The following is a 23,154-nucleotide window of genomic DNA, read 5'->3' on the forward strand; positions in this document are numbered from 1 at the left end:
GGTGCCCCCTGCAGCTGTTTGCTTTCCCCAATGCACAGAAACCCCAGTACAGCCCAGAAGCAATCAGTCCCCCTTACTCACCATTTCGGGGCTCCTGTGGGTTATGTGCGCTCTCTTTGGCATGGGAAAATTATGCTATTGTGAAGACTGTAAACTCCTTCACTGTGTGGGAATAACTGTCTGAGATGTAAACAATGCTGCCTCTGTTAACTGTTGCCTTTTTTGCCTTTCTACAAGCAACCTTGACTTCTCGGATGCCCGTGTTATCAACAGCTGAAAGACTCCAAAACCTCCGGAAGAAGCCGCGAAAAAGCAAAGACAACCTGCGGCAAGCAGTTATGGATCACTCTGCCAGAGAGAATCAAAAACTGCAGGACTGGAGGGAAAAGGAAAGCAGGATCCACCAGAGAAACGCAGCGGCCAGAAAGAAAAGCATAAAGCAGCTGATAAGCATCCTGGCGCGCCAAGTGGACTCTATCCAGGCGCACGTAGCCATGCAGGCAGAGCACTATCGTGCCGGCCCCGCTCCCGTCCCAAAGCTCTTGCACTTGTGCCCCAATGTCAGCTCAAAACCTCCTTCCCCAGCATCCAGGTTCTTGCCACCACCAGCTGCCTCCAACACCTGGATGTTCACCAACCAGCCCTGAGAACTACGACCCTTACCCTCTGCACTCAACCCCCATGACCATGCAGTATAGACATCCTGAAGTGCAGCAGTCATTGCACAGCAGTCCAGACCTGACATATTCAAACCTGTGACTGTACAGTTTCCCACCGCACCCCCTGCCCTTTTAGGTTCCCAAAATGATGTGTGTCTGTCAATAAAGTTATTTTCTTCTCAATAAATGAATTCTTGGCTTTGAAAACAGTCTTTATTATTGCAGAAAGTACTGTTGGTTTTCAGCCTCAAATTCCTCCCTCAAGGTATCCCTAATCCTTGAAGCCCTATGCTGGGCCTCTCTAGTAGCCCTGCTCTCTGGTTGTGCAAATTCAGCCTCCAGGCGTTGAACCTCAGAGGTCCATGCCTGAATGAATGTTTCACCCTTCCCTTCACAAATATTATGGAGGGTACAACATGCGAATATAATCACAGGGATGCTGCTTTCACCCAAGTCTAGCTTCCCAAACAGAGATCTCCAGCGCCTCTTTAAACGGCCAAAAGTACACTCCACAGTCATTCGGCACCGGCTCAGCCTGTAGTTGAACCGTTCCTTGCTCCTGTCAAGCTTCCCTGTATACAGTTTCATGAGCCAAGGCATTAATGGGTAAGCGGGGTCTCCAAGTATCATAATGGGCATTTCAACGTCCCCTATTGCGATCTTCCGGTTGGGGAAAAAAGTCCCTGCCTGCACCTTCCTGAACAGGCCACTGTTCCGAAAGATGTGTGCATCATGCACCCTTCCAGGCCAGCCTGTTTTAATATCAATGAAATGCCCACGGTGATCCACAAGCGCCTGGAGAACCATAGAGAAATACCCCTTCTGATTAACGTACTCGGATGCTAGGTGGGGTGGTGTCAGAATAGGAATATGCGTCCCATCTATCTCCCCTCCACAGTTAGGGAAACCCATTTGTGCAAAGCCATCCACAATGTCCTGCACGTTCCCCAGAGTCATGGTTCTTCTTAGCAGGATGCGATTAATGGCCCTGCAATCTTGCACCAAAACGATTCCAACGGTCGACTTTCCCACTCCAAACTGGTTCCCGACCGATCGGTAGCTGTCTGGAGTTGCCAGCTTCCAGATTGCAATAGCCACCCGCTTCTCCACCAGCAGGGCAGCTCTCAGTGCGCTGCAGGGTGGGGGCGAGCTCAGCACACAGTCCCATGAAAGTGGCTTTTCTCATCTGAAAGTTCTGCAGTCACTGCTCGTCATCCCAGACTTCCATGATGATGTGATCCCACCACTCAGTGCTTGTTTCCCAAGCCCAAAAGCGGTGTTCCATGGTGCTGAGCATTTCCGGTGAATGCCAGAAGCAATTTAGTGTTGTATGCATCAGGCGACTCACAATCATCGTCGGACTCCTCATCACTTTGGATCTTAAGGAATAGCTCAACTGCCAAACGTGATGTGCTGGCGAGACTCATCAGCATACTCCTCAGCAATTCGGGCTCCATTTCCCACAGAAATTGCACTGCACACAAACCGTTGAGAGAGTCAAGATGGCGTCAAACGTGGATGGAAAAACAGGGATTGCTGGGATGTGAAGCGATGCATCACGGGGCGTTGGGACAGGAAGCAGAATGACCTGCACCCTCCGCCCCCTTTCCACAACCCACGGCGCCAAAATGGGACGAGATGCTCTGTGGGATAGCTACCCATAATGCACCACTCCCAACAGTGCTGCAAATGTGGCCACACTGCAGCGCTGGTAGCTGTCAGTGTGGCCACACTGCAGCGCTTTCCCTACACAACTGTACAAAAACAGCAGTAACTCCCGGCGCTGCACACCTGCAAGTGTAGCCAAGGCCTAAGCTGAATGCAGAAGGGGAACTCCTTTCCCCTGCATGAAGTTCAACACTTCTTACTAGAGACTTTTTCCACGGCAGCATGCAGGGCGAGCTCGGATAATTCAAGGGGCATGGTTACTGGGCCTCTCATTAAACGTATCCACTGACCAAAATCAATACAAACCAAAAAAGACAACAAAAAATAAAAACTATAAACTTAAAATTGCCATCTGTAACATACAACACAGCATAACACACATGCAAAAACCTTGTTAACAACTTTAATATTAAACTGTAAAATCAACTGAATCAATAATTTACAACTAATGGGGGAGACAACACTGAGAAGGCAGGGAGGGAAAGCGTGAAAACTGTAGGGGGAAAAGGGGACAAGAGTCAAGGGGGAGGAGGAAGGGGAAAGGGGTGGAAAGGAGGTCTGGACTGGCCACTTGGCCCTTGTGTGTTCCTTAGTTAACTGTTTCTAAAAATGGTGTCCAGATTCCTTCAAACTTATGTGGTTGATTCCTGGCCACTAGATTCTGACATATTTGTTATATTCTGTGGATTGATTTACTTTTCCACCTCTATCAAATCATTTGTTTTGTGATTATGGCTGCTCTCAGATATCATGGGAGCTGTGCTGATGAGAGGCCCAAATTCATGGGTAAATACCCCAATACGTAGTACTCAACTGATGTTTGATTGCTAAACCCCCAAATTCTAGTGTCAACTTTTTTCCACTTTATTTTGGATTCTGGGCCTGGTTGGCTTACAGTTAGTAGCGAAGGATCTATCAATTATTGGCTCTAGAATCTTAGTTGCCTGCAGTTATGATGGGGTTATGAGTATCTCTCTGCAGCTCAGCAAGCAATCCATGAAAAAAGTCTCAGGCTCATCCATATATATTGACCAGGATTATTTCAGACCCATTTACTGTGACTCTGAATATGAGATATCTACTCTGTATCCAAACTGTGGAATAATATTTAATAGGAAGAACAGACAACAAAGTAAACCAGACAAACAAATGTTCACAAAGACGTTATGTAACCCACACACCTTCTGGGTGTTGTGTTCTGTCCCATCTAGTGGCACCAAGACAACTCTACAGCCTTAGCTAAGAGTAAATTGGCTTTTAGCTCACGCCATAGAGGCTCATGCACTATGCTCTAGAGGTTGCCCGGTTCAATCCTGCCCGCTGATGATCGGAGTCTGTCAGCATTACAATTGCAGCGTGGAGGTAAGGGTCAGTTAATATAGTACAAAATGATTTAGTACTCATGTTTACTCTTAGGCTATGGCTACACTAGAGAGCTTACAGCAGTAGTGTAGCACTGCTAGTTCAGATGCTCTATGCCGACAGGAGAGAGCTCTGCTGTCGACTTAATTACTTCAGCGCTTGCAAGCGATGATAGCTATGTCAGTGGGAGAAGCGATCTGACTGACATAATGTTGTTCACACTGCTGCCTAGGTCAGTGTAACTTATGTTGTTCATAGGGGTGGCTTATTAACACCGCTGAGCGACATAAATTATATCAACCTAAGCTGTACTGTGACCATAGCCTTAGGCTTTACCTGAAGAGACTGTGTAAAGCATATGAAATTATAGTTATTTATTAACATGACTTACTCTCTACGAAGACAAGATCAAGGATCACAAAGTTCAGGTTACTTAGAAATGTAAATCAGATTTAACTTGGTGCAAGAGAACTAGTTATTAATCCACTAAAACCTGTAACCAAATGAAAAAGGAAATTGCCAGTTGGTTTTAGCCCACAACCTAAAACTAAAATAAAAGTTTTCAAGAGTCTTCTCTAGATCAACTAAAACAGAATTTTATTTGCATTTAAACATTCACTCACTGTGTTTAAAACCTTACATTGCAACAAAGTGCTAGTGCTAAAAAATAAATAAATAAAAATAGTGTGAAAATTCTTTCATTTTCTTATCTTCTTAGGGGTTATTAGCAACACGTGAGGAAACATGGTGATTTTAAACATACAATGTATAACATTACAAGATCCCTGTAAGATATTGTTTTTAAAGAAATTGTATAGCTTTATATTGTTCATGGCATGCTGATTATTTTCTTACATCTAGAAAACATACCTATTTTACTGAATGCTTCTCTGAGTTCTTCCAGCTCTTCACGAGAAATTGTGGTTATGTTGTTTTCCATCTTCTGACAGAGACAGCAATTGTCTTCAATTCCTTATGCCTAGCAATAATAAATGATCAGTGTTATAATAAAGCATCAATTACTTAAGTCACTGAACCTTGTAAATAGGCATAAGAGGTACTATGTTCTCAAAGTAATCTCTCAGGATTGCCCCACCTATAGTGCTATGAATAGAACTGAGAATATCAAACATCTAGCACTTCTCTCTATTGTAACAATGACTAAGAATTTACAATAGCAACACCTATTTTCACACCCTGCATTTTCATTCTGCATAGTCTAAACACGTACCTATAATCTGCATGGCTTTCACTGAGCAATTTTTCATTATGAAATAGGCATCTCAAAATTCAGAAATCTCAGGCTACAGTATAATTAATTTCCAACGGCAACAGATTATCGATGTATAACAATTATTGGCACTATGAGCTCAGTCCTGCAAGGTGCTGAGGACTCTGACCCTGATCCAACAAAGCACTTAACTTCAATGAGATGTTTCATGTCCTGAAAGTTAAGCACATGCTCAAGTGCTTTGTTGCAATTAGAGCCAGCATGCTCAGCATTCACAGGATCAAGCCCTATAAAATGGCCTAGGATTAGCTGGGTGAAAACAAATCTTAATTCAGATAACATCCCCCTATATCCATGCACAGGGGACCCTCTGCACCTAGCTCTATCCTTCCCGCATGGAGGAAGGTGGGTGTTGGCCTCTTCCATAGCACCATTCTGTTCCTGCTCCAGACCCCATTAAAAGATGCCTGGTGTGGTCTGGGGTTCACACTGAAGAATGAAGACTGGGCAGTTTGGGGGCAGGCCCCCTGGAGATTTGCTGCCCCCATTTTTTCCTTCCCCCACACGCACCACATTCGAGGGGTAGCTGCAGACATGGGGAGTTCCTGGTAGCCTGGCTCCAATCAAGTTGCCTACCAGGTACCATCGGGTTTGCCATAGATCAGGGCAGCTAAAGAGGCTCTGGCCTCCTGAAGCTCCCTAGGGATTGAGTGAGCCGCTCTGTACCTTTGGGGAACACCCTACATCCCCATGCTCATCTTTATAAAATGATTGTGTGGTATCCAATGCAAAGTTTGCCATGTTGAGTGTCTTCGGAAGGCTCATGATGCACTGAGCATGGTTGTTATGTGATGTTATAGTAACTGTTACAATAATGTTATAGTACGGTTATAGGTTATAATTTCATGTATGTAGTTATGAGGTTGAAAGTATATCCTCATGGCTTAAAGCAAGCCCATGCAAAAACTCTCCAAGAGCAGAGAGGCAGTTCACACCTCATCAGGGCATGGATGGGACAAACCCAGACCAGCCTCACAGGAACAATGGATACTGGCTTAGGCAGTAACAAAAGAATCTGTTAGACTCCAGAGGGCGTCACCCCCACTTCCTTTGGTCAGTTTGCAACTGCGATGAGGTAATGCTCACCTGACTTGGGGGGATGGGGTGCAAAGCTAAGAAGGAAGAAAGGAAATGATAAAAGGGAGAGACATTTGCCATGCTCTCTCTCTCTCTCTCTCTCTTTCTTCCACCTACATCTACAGACACCACCACCATCAAGCAACTGAAGCGCTGACTAAAGAGGAGAGCCTGGCTGAAGAGCAACCTGCCAGCCTGTGATGAGAAGCATCTAAGTGTGTAAGGACATTGAAAGGGTTAAGATCAGCTTAGAATGCGTTCTGCTTTTATTTCATTTGACTAAATCTGACTTGTTCTGCTTTGACTTATAATCACTTAAAATCTCTCTTTATAGTTAATACATTTGTTTGTTTATTCTACCTGAAGCAGTGCACTTGGTTTGAAGTGTGTCAGAGGCTCTCCTTTGGATAACAAGCCTGATATATATCAATTTCTTTGTTAAATTGACGAACTCATATAAGCTTGCAACGTCCGGCAGGCATAGGCACTGCAAGACGAAGGTTCCTAGGGTTGTGTCTGGGACCAGAGATATTGGCTACTGTCATTCGCTTGCAAGTAGCTGGGAGCAGCTGACATGCCAGAGGCTGTGCATGAACAGCCCAGGTGTGAGGGTTCTCACAGCAGTGCAGGGTAAAGCTGGCTCCCAGAGTCAAGGATAGGAGTGACCCAGCAGATCACTGGTCCAGATAACACCAGAGGGGAAGATCATATTGGGGTGGGCCTCATAGTCAATTCCATGGGAGACCAAACACCATCCTCACAGGGAAGGACTAATAAACTCCATGAGGATTCCTCCCTGAAAATTCCTCCCATTGAGCCCCCTCCCATGGATTTTAACATGAAAGGGGATAATTTAGACCCTTGTTCTTTAGGCCACATTTTCAAAGGGGCCTAATCCCAATCTCTCAATATGTAAGGCTATATTTGTACCTGCAATTGTGCAGCATTCAAGCCCCATTTGTGCACCCAAATTCAGGCCTTTGGACCACCCATCTTCTCATTGTTATGCTCTTTATATGCAGCTGTTAGCAGTCCCTACTGCCCCAGCACAAAGCTCACAACAGTCCTTACAGCTAAATATTGAATCTTCACTTTTATTAAAAGAAAAAAAAGAGAAAATGACAGATTTGTAGCTTGGTCAAGCTTGTCCAGTACATCAAGGCTACAGTGCACTAAGGGTCAAATCCAGGTTTTATTTGGATCACTAGCAATCATCCCATTAATTTCAGTGGGAACAGGATTTGCATCATAATTGTCGAATTCACAGCTGCTATAAGCAATTGCACCTCCATTGCAGGTGCCCAAAAATAATGATTAATGTCCTAAACTGTACTCTTTAGTCAAAACTGCAATGTGGCCCAAGGGATAGGACACTGGACTGAGAGTCAGGAGAGATGGATTCTATGTCCAAATCTGCCACTGAATTGCTGTGTGCTATTGGGCAAGTCACTTCACAACTGTGTGTCTCCATTTTCCCCTCCTGTTTATCTGTCTTATCTATTTAGGTTGTAAGCTCTTCAGGGCAGCAATCGTCTGTTTACAGCGAGTCTGTACAGTGCCTAGCACTGATACCTTCTAGGTATTACTGTAATATAAACAATAATAAATACAAACTGCTTTATGTACAGGAATCAGAATCTGGTCAATCTAAAATACTACTCACAAAAACAAGTTCTTCTCCTATTCTAACCACTTAAATTTCCTCCCCATTCTGCTGTTTTCTCATTAAAGAAGCAATCATGAATGAGTTGGCATGTCCAGATTGTGGCTGCTTAACCACAATGACATAAGGGGATAGCCATCAGCAGCAGTTCCATGGGGCATTCTGCCTATTGAGAACAGTCAGATAGATTCCTTCTGCTAAGCTGGAGGAGCGCATGAAGGAGAGGCCACTGAGGCTTTGTCTTCTCTGCCAAATAGGGTGTCTTTTTACTACGGGATAACTGACGTGTTAGCCATCTGGCAGTGGAGACAAGGCACTTCAGTTTTATCACAGATAAACTAGACAAGGTCAACCATGGTCAGGGTGGGTATAGTGGTGACCTCATCTAACTACCTCACAGTAAACACTACAAGTGCCTTGTCTCCACTCAGGATTTTACAGTGAGATAACTATTGTGAGTTAGTTGTTTTACTGCCAGAAAACCACCTTTGTGACATCAAAGCCTGATGCACCCTACAAAAGAGTGCAGTATGTTCTCCTCACCCACCAGTCAATGAGAAAAGCAGGTGGTGCCACAGATTCACTCCTGCTGTGTCATAACCCACAGGTCTCAAACCTGGGTCCACAGTGTCACCAGGCTCTACTTCTCCACTCAATGGCTTACTGGTATTTAGAACCAGGATTCCTTGATGCCCAGCTCAGATAGAAAGCTCAACCCTGGGGCTCCAATTGGTGGAACATCAGAGCTCCTGATAGTCACATTTTACTGGAGTTCAAGGCCGGGATATTAAATATATTTTGGAATCTGTTCGAACCTTTTCAGGCCAACTTGTGTTCTGTCTCTTGTTTATTCATTATACTTGTGTTCTGACTGGCGATGTTTTCCTAATGCTGGCCCTGATTAGAATCACAGATTATTAGGGTTGGAAGGGGCCTCAGAAGGTCATCTAGTCCAACCCCCTGCTCAAAGCAGGACCAATCCCCAAATCCCTAAATGGCCCCCTCAAGGATTGATCTCACAACCCTGGGTTTAACAAGCCAATGCTCATTTGTCAATATGCTAATGTTCCTCACACTTACAGAACCTATCAGGAGAAACAGAAGCCAGAATACATACTGGCCAAAAAAAAAAAAAAAGGGACACGATAAATCGATCCCCGAACGTGCTCCCCGTGAACTCTGGAACTCTACCAGGGCGAGAGGCGGAAGCGGAGTCTACGGGGTAGCCGCAGATGTCAATCCCACGCTGTGAGGATGGGAGGTAAGTCCAACTAAGATATGTCGACTTCAGTTACGCTATTCTTGTAGTTGAAGTTGTGTTAAGTTGCGTATCTTACATCAATCTCCCCTCCTTACCCCAGAGTGTACCAGGCCTTATTGACTTCATCAGAACTGCAAACATGCGTCAGAGCCTCCGAAATAATTTGTTTGTCTTAAAAATAACTATTTATTATCTTTTTAAAATGTAATGATTTTTAATTTCTGTTTTTTAATCTTCATAGTTCATGTTTTCAAGCTTTTCTCTGCAGCCATGAAAGCTAGATATTTCCTTAAAAAACCATGAAAACTGAGATTTTCATGTTATAACCTGACTCTTGAAAGAGCACCAAACACTGTAAGACATGAGATTAAAACAGTGAGAGTAGGCAACTCTGAGTGGCTCCGACCACTTGTGTAAGTAAAATATGCAATATTGCTTGAATAATATGACAATGAGTGGAAAGCATCTGAATAAAATACAAAACCAAAACATTTATCCAGGCACTATCTCCATACAAGCATATGTTAGCTGATCGTTAGTGGGTGTAAATAAGAGGATTTCTCTTAACCATTTATCTGGATTCAGTATTGTATATAAAGGGTGTGTCTTGTGCGTTCTATGAATCTGATTCTCATTTCAGCAACTATGTCTCCTGTTTTAAAATGAATGTGTTTTAATTTGTTTTTTTTAGAATAGGGATCAGCAACCTTTGGTACATGGCCGGTCAGGGAAATCCTCTGGTGGGCTGGGACGGTTTGTTTACCTGCAGTGTCTGGAGATTTAGCCGATCGCAGTTCCCACAGCCACGGTTCGCCGTTCCAGGCCAATGAGAGCTGCGGGAAGCGGCGTGGGCCAAGGGATGTGCTGGCCGCCAAGTCCCACAGCCCCCATTGGCCTGGAACGGCGAACCGCGGACAGTGGGAGCTGCAATCGGCCGAACCTGCGGACGCTGCAGGTAAACTGTCCCAGCCTGCCAGTGGATTTCCCTGAGGAGCAGTGGGGCAAAGGTTGCCGATCCCTGTTTTATAACATCAGATAAGAAAGCTAAAGCATTCTTGGAAGACTTATTTTGGCAATAAACAACCAGATCCTGCTCACTTTACTCAAGAGAGTATTTCCATTGCTTCCACTGGAACTACTTCCCATGAGTAAGATGGGATTTGGCCCTGTGTGGATGGTGATTTAAGTCTCTTTTCTACCTGTCACTGGATCTCAGTTAGGAACTAGATAAAAAAGATCCTAGTTGTTTAAAAGCTACTCCCCACAACTGCATTTTGCAAAACTCATTTGTAATGTATAAACTCTCTTTTTCTACTCATATATACACACACATATGCAAGCCTTTCAGAAGTGCAGAGGAAGAGTAGGCTGCTAAGATATCTGAATTAATAAATATATAAAATGGACATTAAACTAAACATTGAAAAACTGAAAAATATAGATAATTAAAAAAAATTAACCTTCACATCGAAGTGCCCAGGGAAACTTAAATGGCCTGTGAAACAACAATAAAGGTCGGGACAATCCTTTCAGGAGCAGGATTAGACCATCAAAGCTAAGATTAAATATTAAGTAAGCCAGATGCAGAGAACTGCAACACCTCTACATCACTAGGTTAACCAGTGGTCAAATCTCAAGAGAAATAATTGCTCACAAGTTGATATATATGATCATTATTGGCTTCACTCTTTTGTTCATAATTTGTGTTCTATTTCAGATTAATTGTACCCTCTGATTTCTGATATGTAGGTTACATGAGTAACTAAAAATAGAAACCTGTGTCCTTGAATGAAACAGATAAATAAGATCAACACATTTTCTTCCAAGGAGCAGCCTAAAATATCATATTATAGAATTACAGATGACCATGCCGATCAGTGAAATGCCAACATGATTTAACTAAATTTTTGGGGTGCAGAAAATGGCTATTTTTAGCTATCAAAGTACCATTTTTAAAGTGTGCCAGATTCTCCTATTATAAACAGCTCCAGTATTGGCTTCTGTTTAAACCAATGAGTAACTTATGCCTGCCATAATATGCAGGTTCTTTAGCACCCAAAAGTAGCCTCAAGACTCACAAGGTTCAGTTGCATTAATAGTTGCACTTGCTTATTAACCAAGTTTGATTTCTTCACATGTTTTATGCTATGTTTCTTTCATTTTGAACTCTTCAAGGCAGTTCTTTCTTCAGTGTGCTTAGCACAGATTTGTTATGAATAAAATAGTAATGGCAGTTCACTCTGGCGAGAACATCATTTAAGGCCTGACCCAAAAGCCCATTAAGTCAATGGAAGTCTTTCAGTTGACTGAAGTTAGATTGGCTCAGCCTCCTTAGTCATTCTATGCAATTAAATATTGTGGGAGTTGAAGTCTCCTATGTGCATCATAGAAATAGATCTTACTTTTTACTTTATTACTCTGTAAATAAAGAATCAAGACAGATTTCTGAAAAGTTTTGATGCTGGAAATAAACTCTGAATCGCTGTAACAGAGAGCTGTTTAAATCTTTAATTTGCTACAATAACTTCCTTTTATTTTAGTTGATCCAGAAGCTTTTAAGTATTTATTAGGCTAATATTTCATATAAAAAAGATTTCAAGTAACTGATGGTCAAATCAGATAACTTTTGTAGTACTTGAACCCAGTAAAAATACTGGACTTAATTTCAGACATAGATCCATACCTGAACACCTCCAAACTCTTGGAAAGTTCAGGTCCAGGTCTGAACTTCACAGAAGGTTTCTAGTTATTATAATCTAAGACAAAACTCTCAATCTCATTGTCCCAGTTTTGGAGAAATTCGGATCTGGATCCAGTTCTGAATTGTATCCATTTCCACTGGGGACACCAATAGTCCTCTAAGAGCTGTTTGTGTGGAGAGAGAAGATGCATTTGGGAGCCCAGTCACAGCAAGCTCTAATATCAAAACTACTGATCTAATAGGGATTTCAAAATGAAGTCTGGAAATGTGCAAGTGTGTTCTGTCATGAGATGGGTGCACTTTGCATTGATAGATAGCAATCTGTTTGATGTTGTGTGGCTTTAGTGCTGTGGGTGCAAACTATTCAATCCTCTTCAACTGGCATAATGTACCTCCACAATCAAGCCCTTCCTAAAGGCACTTCTTCTCCAAACCCCACAGTAATTAAAAATCACTCTGGGCTTGTCATGTCTCCTGTCTGTACTGGGCCTGATTCATAACTGGCCTATGGCCACTTTGAACCAGTTACCTGTAGGGCAGCTGGAAGACAAAGCTTACAAATACAAATACTTCTGGTATGAGGTGACTATAGGCCAGGCCCAGAGGTGCTTCTGCAGGAGCCCCCACCACGAATCAGAGGAGAAAGGAGTGAGAAGAGACATGGTCAATATGACTTCGCACCCTGGTATAGAACATACAGGGTGTTGCAACTGGAGTACAAGTTAGGGATGCTCTGTCTGTATTCGTATAGCCTGTGCCAGTGGCTGAATAAACCTCTGCAGCCCTAGAAAATTTGTGAAAGCACATATTGTCTCCTCTCTCTCCTTCCACCAGCCCTCGTGCCAGTGCCAGTCCCAGGAAGCATGTCCCCTTCTGAGAAATCCTGGCCTCTCTACTCAATGGGCATACACTGGGCCTGGCTAAAAGCTCTACTGCCTGTACCCTGCACCCAGAGTGTGGCTTGAGTGCACAGGGGAAACCCCGCAGTGGTGGTTTCTAGACCTGTCCCTATATAGTTGAGAGAGAGTGCTGTTGGTGCCTCCCTGATGTTCCTGGAGTGTCCTCGACTGAGTGACATCTGAGGATACAGTAAGGAGGCCAACAGCACCTCCTGTTCTCTTTTTCACTCACCATTGAATCTGCCAGAAAAAAATAGAGCCATGAGTTGGCAAGAGGACCCAATAGTTTCCCCTCTCCCTGCAGACAATTTGCAATTTGCTTTTTCCAGCTCTGCCCTAGGCTGTGTTTCAAATTCATCTGCCTGCTTTTTAAGCAGCAGCTGCCTTTGTAACTATAATGGACATGACAAATGCTGCCTGAAGAGCCCATTTTCTTTTGTGACTGTTCTTTTTGTCTGCTGCTAAAGACACACCTCTCCTACGCCAGGTGCAAATATAAATCTTCCTCATTATAGCTTTGCATCCTCCCTATTCCAAATCGGCAGCAGGCTAATATAATTCTCCAGATGAATGTTGTTCAGAAAAATTTCAGTTTCTAAATTAAGTATTGAACATTTTATGTCATTGGTATTTACAAAAGGCACAGAGGGGCTTCTGTCTCTGTATTTTGAGGCTTTGAGACAGACTGTTGTATGGTTTAGTACAATATTATTGTACTTTAACCTTTGGCATTTGTATTTCAGTTTACTTAGGATTCTTTAAACGAATGTGCTGAGCGCAGATCAATCTTTCTGAAATCTCTTCTCTTGAGTCAAAAGAAACAGGAATCTCTATTAATTAAGCTCAGGTCTGATTCAACGAGAGTTTTTATGCTTTCCTAAAAAAGCTAGTTTCTCCTAGCCAGCAGTGAGATCGTTACAAAACCATTTTTCAAAGGGATTTTACATTAATCTTGAGTACAATGTGTGCTGTGGGGAGCCATGCAAACTAAATGTTAGTATTGAATATGTGTATTAAAGCTCTAGGGTGAAATTCTGGCCCCATTTAAGTAAGAGAGTTTTGCCATTATCTTCAGTGGAGCCAGGGTTTCATCAGGAAGACAAGGTCTATGCAATAAAACCTTACAATCTAATTGAAAAGGGGGGAAAGGAAGCAGGGCGGTTGTGCCTTGTTTTGCTCTTATGTAGTGAACAAATAAGGATTTTTGTTTCAAAGAGTGTTGTATGGTTTTTTACATGAGAAACTTAGTTACTATGTAGTTCCTGGAAGACTCTATGGGTATGTTTACACTGCAAAAAATAACCCTGTGGCGGCAAGTCTCAGAGTCCAGTTAACTGCTGCAGGCTCATGCTACAGGGCTAAAAGTAGCAGTGTAGATGTTTGGGCTTGGTCTGGAGCCCAGCCTCTGAGACCTTCCTCACTCAATGCATTTCAGAGCCTGGGCCTGAACATCTGCACTGGAATTTTTATTCCAACTCCTAGTCAGTTGACCCAGGCTCTGAGACTTGCTGTGGTGGATCTTTTTTTGCAGCACAGACAACCTTTGATAACTAGCAAGCTAGTAAAACAGTGACACAAGTGCCAAGAAAGTAAAAGTTGAGCAATCAAGAGAAGAAAAGATTTTGTTTAATGTTTAAAACTCTGTTTTGGTTTTGTTAAGGTCTACTTAACTTCAATTAAGTCTTTGTGAAAGATTCAGCACCCCTGCCCTTTAATGTAAGGGCTACAAGTACAGGAGTAGTGGAACCGGAGAAGCAGTGGGGGTTAGTGCTCCCGTAGTGGAAATATTGTGGGAGCCAATCTCTGTTTCCACCCTTGTGTCATTCTTCAGTGAGCTGTTTCATGCTCTCAGACCCAGTGGGGCTCTGCTTCTGCTGGGGAGAGAGGCAAGAGCAGGACCCAGAGAGGCTACTGTGGCTGATGCAGTGCCAGGGAGCAAGTACGAACTAGGGTGACTGGGCTGAGTCTCAGTAGCTCAACGTGCTCTCCACATAGAGCACCCATCCCTCTTCCCCTTCTATCCCTTACACCCTGATTGTCCCTTGCTCCCCATACAGAGCTTTCTCCCCAACTCCCTGCTTGCCAGGATTAGCATGGTGCTTAAGATGTTCAGGTTTCTCTATGCATCTCTGTTCCCCTATTCAAAGCAAACTTCTTCTGCCACTGTACCAGTACACATCCCGGAGATCCTACAGGAGGCCCTACAGCACAACCAGAGAAGCCTGGACTTATTCCTGTTCTTTCCATAATAAAAAAAAATAATCAGAAAAAACTCAGCTAGAAAGAAAAACAAATAAAAATCTTTCAGGCCTTCTGTGTACATCATAAAGAAGCAAATATCCCCAAACTTACAGCCACACTGCAGATGAATCCTGAGGTTACATTTGAAGGAGAAGAGGGCAGGGCTTTACCCATTAATTTGGGGAGGGCTTCCACCATAATACATGACATGAGAGCAAACATAACACCACTAAACCGCCCAAAGGAATTTTGCAAAGAGAACACACATCAGTTATTCTCTTTAGACAATGAGATTAGAATAGGAAATAATACAACTTAGATAACATTTTCAGCCCTTGAGCCAGAAATTGCAGCAGCACCTGGGGAAATGCTAATTAAACATAGTAAAAATGCATGGGAACGATGAGAAGAGTGAGGCAGTGGAACAAGTTATCCAGGAACTTACAGAATTCTCACTATTTTATTACTCAAATAGAGACAATAGTGTGCTACCAGTGGCTGCATCATAGAAAGATAAGACGACAATGCTCCTGCTCCAAACAAATTACAGACAAAGGTAGCTTGATTGCAATAATTCAAGACTTGATATGATACACAATGGGAAAGGATGTTTTAGATCAGCTAAGTTAATCCTTTCACAATGCAGAAGGATGAATTACTGCAAAAGAGTCACTGGAGATCCATACCAATCAATAGGATTCTATAAATGGCGAAGTTCAGTTCTTAGCACTGAAATTTTCAGCTTCTTTGACACAAATGGAGGACAAAAATAGCTAGCGAGTTTATGACCATTGCTGATAATACTTAATAGTCTCAATTAGTATAAATTGTTGAAGATTGGAGAAATTTCAGATGGATTTAAACACATTGGGGGAATGGGGCATCATAGTGGCAGATGTCATTTACTCTGGAAATAATACACATAATAAAAGGCTTCCTTGAGCTCTCATAACCCGTAGACTAATGGGATCTTAACACTGAGTGCTATGAAGAAAAATCATAGGTGTCCTTGAAGAATATGTCTGCCCAGAATGCAATTGCACTTTTAAAAGAACAAGTAGGATGCTTGGGTACATTTAAAAAGAGAGAAAACTCCACACAAAATAAATACATAACAATATATTATTCAATAGCATCCCTACCCTTGAAGGAGTGCATCAGAATTTGATCAATTAATTTTAGGACAGCTGAAAAAGTCAGTGAAGGCTATTAGATCTCTCCAGCGCATAATCAAAGAGCTGCAACCTATCCTGAAAGATGATCCCTCACTCTCACAGACCTTGGGAGACAGACCAGTCCTCGCTTACAGACAGCCCCCCAACCTGAAGCAAATACTCACCAGCAACCGCACACCATACAACATAAACACTAACCCAGGAATCTATCCTTGCAACAAAGCCCAATGCCAACTTTGCCCACATATCTATTCAAGTGACACCATCATAGGACCTAATCACATCAGCCACGCCATCAGGGCCTCATTCACCTGCACATCTACCAATGTGATATATGCCATCATGTGCCAGCAATGCCCCCTCTGCCATATACCTTGGCCAAACCAGACAGTCTCTATGCAAAGAATAAATGGACACAAATCTGACATCAGGAATCATAACATTCAAAAACCGTGGGAGAACACTTCAACCTCTCTAACCACTCAATGGACAGATTTGAGGGGTGGCAATTTTACAACAAAAAAACTTCAAAAACAGACTCCAAAGAGAGACTGCTGAACTTGAATTAATATGCAAATTAAATATAATTAACTTAGGTTTGAACAGAGACTGGGAATGGTTGGGCCATTACACTAATTGAATCTATTTCCCCATGTTAAGTATCCTCACACCTTCTATGGGTCATCTTGATTATCACTTCAAAAGTTTTTTTTCTCCTGCTGATTATAGATCTATGATTCTATGATAGCTCATCTCAGTTGATTGGCCTCTTACAGTTGGTATGGCTACTTCCACCTTTTCATGTTCTCTGTATGTATAAATATCTTCTTGCTGTATGTTCCAGTCTATGCATCCAATGAAGCGGGCTGTAGCCCACGAAAGCTTACGTTCAAATAAATTTGTTAGTCTCTAAGGTGCCACAAGTACTCCTGTTCTTTTTGTGGATACAGACTAACACAGCTGCTACTCTGAAACCTAGCATTATGAAAGTGGACAAATACATTACTGGGGGTGGGGGAGTTGGTGTGTTTCTCCTTCTTCCAAAGCATTATGTATTGGTTTCTCCTGGAGGCTGATTAGCCAGATTAATTAAAATGATTCATGACAAATGTATTTTCTGTAAATAAAATTTATTTCTTGTGCTGTATGATATTGACTCTAGAATTCACACACAAGTTATTCATTCTTTGTTCAGCACAGCGATTCTGAGATGTATAATATGATCAACATTTTCCATTGTACTGTATGTGACCTTTAAAAGTAAATATGGGTGGGTCAAGAATTAGTGTAGTCAAACAATGACCTTTCTAAATTGGAGATCACAGTTTATGGACCTGATTCTGATCTCACTTACATTGGTATAAACTGGAAGCAGCTCCACCATAGTTACTGGAATCACTCCAACGAAAAATTAATGATTGTTAAATCAGAATCAGGCCAATTTGTACAAAAGGGCAAACAATCATTTTTAAAAGCTAGCTTTTCACTTAAACAAAATGCCTCAAGTCTCCTCTGCCTGCTGAGTACATAGAACAGCTATGCAAATTCATCAGTAGTATCAGCTTCACACAGTTACCTTAGCATACATCATTCGAGAGCATCTCAGCATACACATGCTTTGTACTGTTGTATTCAGCATCACTAAGAAAACACTGAAATAAAAAGATTGGGAACTGCAGCAAGGCCAACATTAAGATAACATTCTTTCAGAATTATTATTACTGGCAGAGCTGGTATCAATGACTACAGTTATGACTGTCTAAACACTCTGCATTATAAGATCCTGTTTTCAACTGCTTATAACTTTGTCAAATTTTAACCATTTGAGCTGAAATTTTTAATGTTGAGTTTCTGCCTTGGGCTGAATTTTTTAAAGGTTTCAGCAAAAGTGGTTTAGCTGTCCCTGCGAATGGGGCTAGGGAAAAAGACACTGTTTTTCCAAAGGAAGAAAAATCCTACGACTGTTTCACTGAGAAGCTCTATCACCTCTATGCTTTGGAGCGTGGCTGGAAAGTCACTCTGAAATCAGATGTACCTATTGCTATCTCCAGGAAAGTCCATCCAAATTTAACTGAGTTACAATAAGCCTCTGAAAATCACTGTTTGCACATATTCAGCAGATGTTGTTAGAAGATGGCAGCAAAATTCTCCAAATTTTCTATCTGCACTGAGCATTTTCTATGCCAGGACAGCAGGTGCTTGGGAAGTTTCTCCATGAAATTACTCCTCTTAGCTGCCAGGAGCCACTGGAGCACAACTTTAGAATTGAGAGCAGAGAGTCTGTGGCAGAGGAGGAAAGTAAACTAGAGCCCTAACCACTGTACCATTCTTTCTTCCTCCCACAACTATCCCTGATATGCTACTATGCACATTGTCCATAGAAGATCTGCAGCATTCTGAAATGGGGGAACTATATGTGAAAATGTAGGTGGAGTAGTAGGAAATAATGATAGGTAGTCCACCTGGGTCTCAAAAAAGATAGCTACAAAAAACACTATGCACCTTACTGCTATGAAAGGGAGCAGTAACTTCTGCAGTTTAGACGCCTAGTTGGTGCATAATTCAGACATTTTAGCTGCCTTAAGGTCACACAGGTAATATGAATAATATCTATTGCCTCCAGGACAGCAAGGGAATCTTCTCACAAGCTAAAACTATTATTTCTCCAAACAGTGCGTCACATCCTGCCATTGTTCTATAGGAATTTAGTGTGAGTCAATGGTAGTATAAAGCTCCTGGATTTATACAGATCTTTAAAAGCAGTTTCAAAATATAAAAATCAGGAATCATTTACAGGTCTCTTTAAAACTCTGAAGCTGTGACATTATGAGGTTACTGGTACTGTAAATAATCTGAAAATATCTGATAGTAAAATAGAGGGACTGAAGCTGGCGAGGTGGAGTGGAGGGGGGGGTTAGCTGCTGCCCAGAAGTGCCACAGCAAATCACCACTCTGGTAATTAATCAGCTCCCTGGCTGTACCCTTTCCTGGTTGGTGCTGACCACTTTTTGAGCTACAATTGCTCTTTGCAGCACCTTCAACTCCCAGCTCAAGCCAGGTTCTAACAAATTTGTGCCCCTGCAATCTCCTTCCCTGCTGAACAGATGCCAATGTAGATAATAGAGCGATTATGGCCCAAACCATTATCTCACCAGTTTGTGCTATAAAAAGATAAATTAATTAGCATACCTGTATTAGTTGACAACTGAACACCACCAGAAAATTACTGTCCAGATATATGTTACATCAAATCAACTGTGCATCTTGTACTGGTGGATTCCAAATAATACTTCCCCAAAGTGGATGTTTGGAAAAAAGAAATATGGTAAAGGTTCTACCTACTCTCAATTTTATCATAGAAGACCTTTGCCTTAGTAAAAGTCCAACCTACTCTGTGGGTGTGGTATTTAACCTATGTCAGTAAAAATGCAGAGAAGGAAAATGAAAGTGCAGATGTAGTAGGAATGTGAACTTTTGGCTTTTGAAATACAGTATAATAAATTACCTTATTTTGCCATCTAAAAAATTTAACAATCAATTTTTTAAACTCTCTTTATATATTTGTTTCTTTTTCTTACAACATAAATAGTTACTGTCATTTTATCAGGTGAGGACTTACAGAAGGTACAAAGAGTAAAATGGAAAAAGTAAACACCTATTCCTCTTCTGGCTTTATATATATGGAGTTTTTTCTTGAAGTTTTCTGCATTTGCATTACCACTGATGCAGCCCTATTGGTGGTATTAATGTGGCAGCTCTAGTATAGACACAGCATCAGTGCTTGTTACCCCCATGTTCTTTAACCCAGATCAACTGCAAGTTTAGGTAACAGGATGGCAAAAATGGCTGTGGCTGCCAGCACCTGATCAACATTACACCCCTTCTTGCTACCACAATTAGAACTACCTGGGGGAAATTTTAAGAAAAAGCTCAAAATCACTAGCTGCAAATCCATATTGATTAACTTCCTGGGTTTCTCTAAAGTAAGACTATCAGTAGCTGCAAAAAGGACAGGAGTACTTGTGGCACCTTAGAGACTAACAAATTTATTTAGTCTCTAAGGTGCCACAAGTACTCCTGTTCTTTTTGCGGATACAGACTAATACGGCTGCTACTCTGAAACCTATCAGTAGCTGGTGATCCACAGATGGAATCTCAGTTATTTTCAGTTGGTGTGTATCAGGGCAGGTGTGGCACATAATAGGTAATATGTCTCCTTTATAGACCAAATGTCTGTTCTTTTAAAAATTTCATTATATTTATTGACTATAAATCAAACACGCCTTATAATTTACCAATAAAATCTAAATTTGACAGCTTACATAAATGAACTATTAGAGCACAATTTGACTTAACCTACAAATAGGAAGATTATTATTTATCATTAATAATTATTGTAACTGATTATTACTATTATTTCTATTGTGCTAGAACCTAGGGCGTCCCAGTCAAGGACCAGGAATCTAGTTTGCTAAGTGCTGTACAAACACAGAACAAGACAATGATCCCTAATTCAAAGATTTTACAACACAAGTACAAAAATAAAAATGAACACTTCTTCATAATCATCAGCATCAACCAGTGTGCACCTTATTTCAGCCTGAATTTCTTCAGTTTCAACTTCTAGCCATTGGATATTGTTATAACTTCGTCTGAAAGACTGAAAATCACATTATCAATTTTTTGTTCCCCATGTAGGCACTTACAGACTGTAATCAAGTTACTTTTTACCCTTCTCTTTCTTAAACTAAATAGATATAGCTGCTTGAATGTATGGTATATTTTCCAACTCTTTAACCATTCTTGTGGCTCTGCCCTGAACCCTCTCCAATTTATCAATATCCTTCTTGAACTGAGGTCACCAGAACTGGATACAGTATTTCAGAAGCAGTTGCATCAATGCCAAAAACAGAGGTAATATAACCTGCCTACTCCTACTTGATGATCCCCTGTTTATACATCCAAGGATCACATTAGCCCTTTTGGGGCACAGCATCACATTGGGAGCTCATAGTGCAGTGGATTATCTACCATGACTGCCAAGTCTTTTTCAGAGTCACTGCTTCCCCAGGATAGTCTTCCATACTGTAAGTATAGTTACTCAGGTGCTTCCTTGTGTCTTCAAACAAGCAGAATTCTCCTGCACCTACCCACTAAGAAATCCGCTAGCCCCACTGACTGTCAGCTCACAGTATTGGTCTTTGCCCTTGTGAATGGCTGTGCTAGAAACTGCTGAGCTTCAGTTCATCTGCAAATTTGACACCATCAGCTCTGGATTAAACAAAGACTGTGAATGGCTTGCCAACTACAAAAGCAGTTTCTCCTCCCTTGGTTTTCACACCTCAACTACTAGAAGAGGGCCTCATCCTCCCTGATTGAACTAACCTTGTTATCTCTAGCCTGCTTCTTGCTTGCATATATATACCTGCCCCTGGAAATTTCCACTACATGCATCTGACGAAGTGGGTTTTCACCCACGAAAGCTCATGCTCCAATACTGTTAGTCTATAAGGTGCCACAGGACTCTTTGCTGCTTTTACAGATCCAGACTAACATGGCTACCCCTCTGATAGTGCTAGTATAATACCTCCCAATATACACAGCATTCATCCATTTACAGAGCGTGTGGAGGGCAGGGATGCCAAACATCATGCATCTTGCCTGACACTCACACATTTGGCAGCCTGCTCACATTCACCCTCATCCCAGCTTCCGTGCCACACAGGTATGTAGCTAAAGTTCCTTCTCCTGGCTGCTGGGGAGCCACTGTGATGCCAGGTTTTAGGCAGTTGCCTTGCATCCCCTCACTCGTCCCCTGGTGAATGTCTGGCCACTGTGGAGCCCAAGATATTCGGGAATTAAGAGGTGCTGTGTGTTGCTGTCAGGCAGGTAAAGGGACTGGGAAGAAATGGGGCTGAAAGGGGACATAATGGGGGAAAGGGACTGACAGAAGATAGGGACAGAATGAGGGAAGCTAATGGGGAGAGTGCACAGGGCTGGTGCAACCATTTAGGCAAACTAGGCGGCTGCCTAGGGTGCTTAGTAGTTGGAGGTGCCTCAAAGCCCGCTCAGGCGAGGAGGTGGAGTGGAGGTGAGCTGGGCGGGGGGGGCACGGGGAGGGCTGCCCGCAGTAACGGGGGGGTGCACAGGGGTACCGCTCCCTGCCCCAGATCACCTCCGCTCAGCCTCCTCCACTGAGCACACAGCCCCTACTCTCAGTCTCCTCCAATCGGCACCGCAAGCCTAGGAGGGGAGGAGACTTAGAGCGGCGCTGGCGTGCTCAGTGGAGGAGGCGGAGCGGAAGTGAGCTGGGGCAGGCTCCCCAGGTGCGGTTAGCTGCCACTGAGGGGGCGGGATTAGCTGCCACAGGAGGGTCTCCCCAGGTGGGGTTAGCTTCCGTGGGGTGGGGGGGCTCTCCAGGCTGGGTTAGCTACCGCAGATGGGGGGGGGAGTCTCCCTGGACGGGGTTAGCTGCTGCGAGGGGAAGGGAGAGAGTCTCCCCTGGCGGGGTTAGCTGCTGCAGAGGGGGGGTAGCTGCTACAGGGGGGTCCCCGGGCTCCCCGGGTGGGGGGCTGGGTTAGCTGCCATGGGGGAGCAGGGTTAGCTGGGTTGGGGGGTGGCACAAGGTGGAAGTTTCGCCTAGGGTTGAAACAATAGGATTTGGGTCCACAGTGCAGCCACCATAGCACAGGATGCCAAAATCTGAACCCCATAGTCTCCCAGGAAACTGAGACAAGTTCTCTTTCTAACTAAACCAAAAGCACCATGTCATGCTATCTGCACTGGTTCATGACCATGAGTGCCAACTGCAGGGCAAACTGTCAAAAAGCAGGCAGACACCTCAAACTGGTGGTATGTTCTATAATGAGATTTCACAAACACAGTAACAAATGTGAACTCCTGAACCACTAGAACAGTTTCACCATGGAGTCAGAGACGGTCCCCTTGGGCACTCCAGTCTATCTTGCCACCCAGGCAAGCTGGACTTAGTGATAAATGGTCACTTACACCAAAAAAATCACAAAATATTCAGGTTGCTCCCAGTTTCAAGAGACCAGTCACTTACCCCAGGTCAATTTGTACCTCAGATCAAAGACAACACCCGTAGCCAACCCTATAGTAAACTAACAGGATTTATTAACTAGGAAAAAGAAATG

The 23,154-nt window shown here is 42.8% G+C and overlaps 1 protein-coding gene across 3 annotated transcripts in view; it reads right to left on the minus strand.

The window, feature by feature from the left end:
* Positions 1–23,154, minus strand: part of PLS1 (plastin 1) — an 87,216-nt gene that overhangs the window by 46,090 nt on the left and 17,972 nt on the right. For all 3 annotated transcript variants that reach the window (XM_030574499.1, XM_030574500.1, XM_030574501.1), the window contains one exon: positions 4,560–4,668. In XM_030574499.1, coding sequence (XP_030430359.1) covers positions 4,560–4,629 — 70 coding nt within the window. In that variant the 5' untranslated portion in view covers positions 4,630–4,668. The remainder of the gene's footprint in view (positions 1–4,559; positions 4,669–23,154) is intronic.

This window comes from Gopherus evgoodei, chromosome 9 (genome assembly GCF_007399415.2).
Source record: "Gopherus evgoodei ecotype Sinaloan lineage chromosome 9, rGopEvg1_v1.p, whole genome shotgun sequence".
Lineage (NCBI taxonomy): Eukaryota > Metazoa > Chordata > Testudines > Testudinidae > Gopherus > Gopherus evgoodei.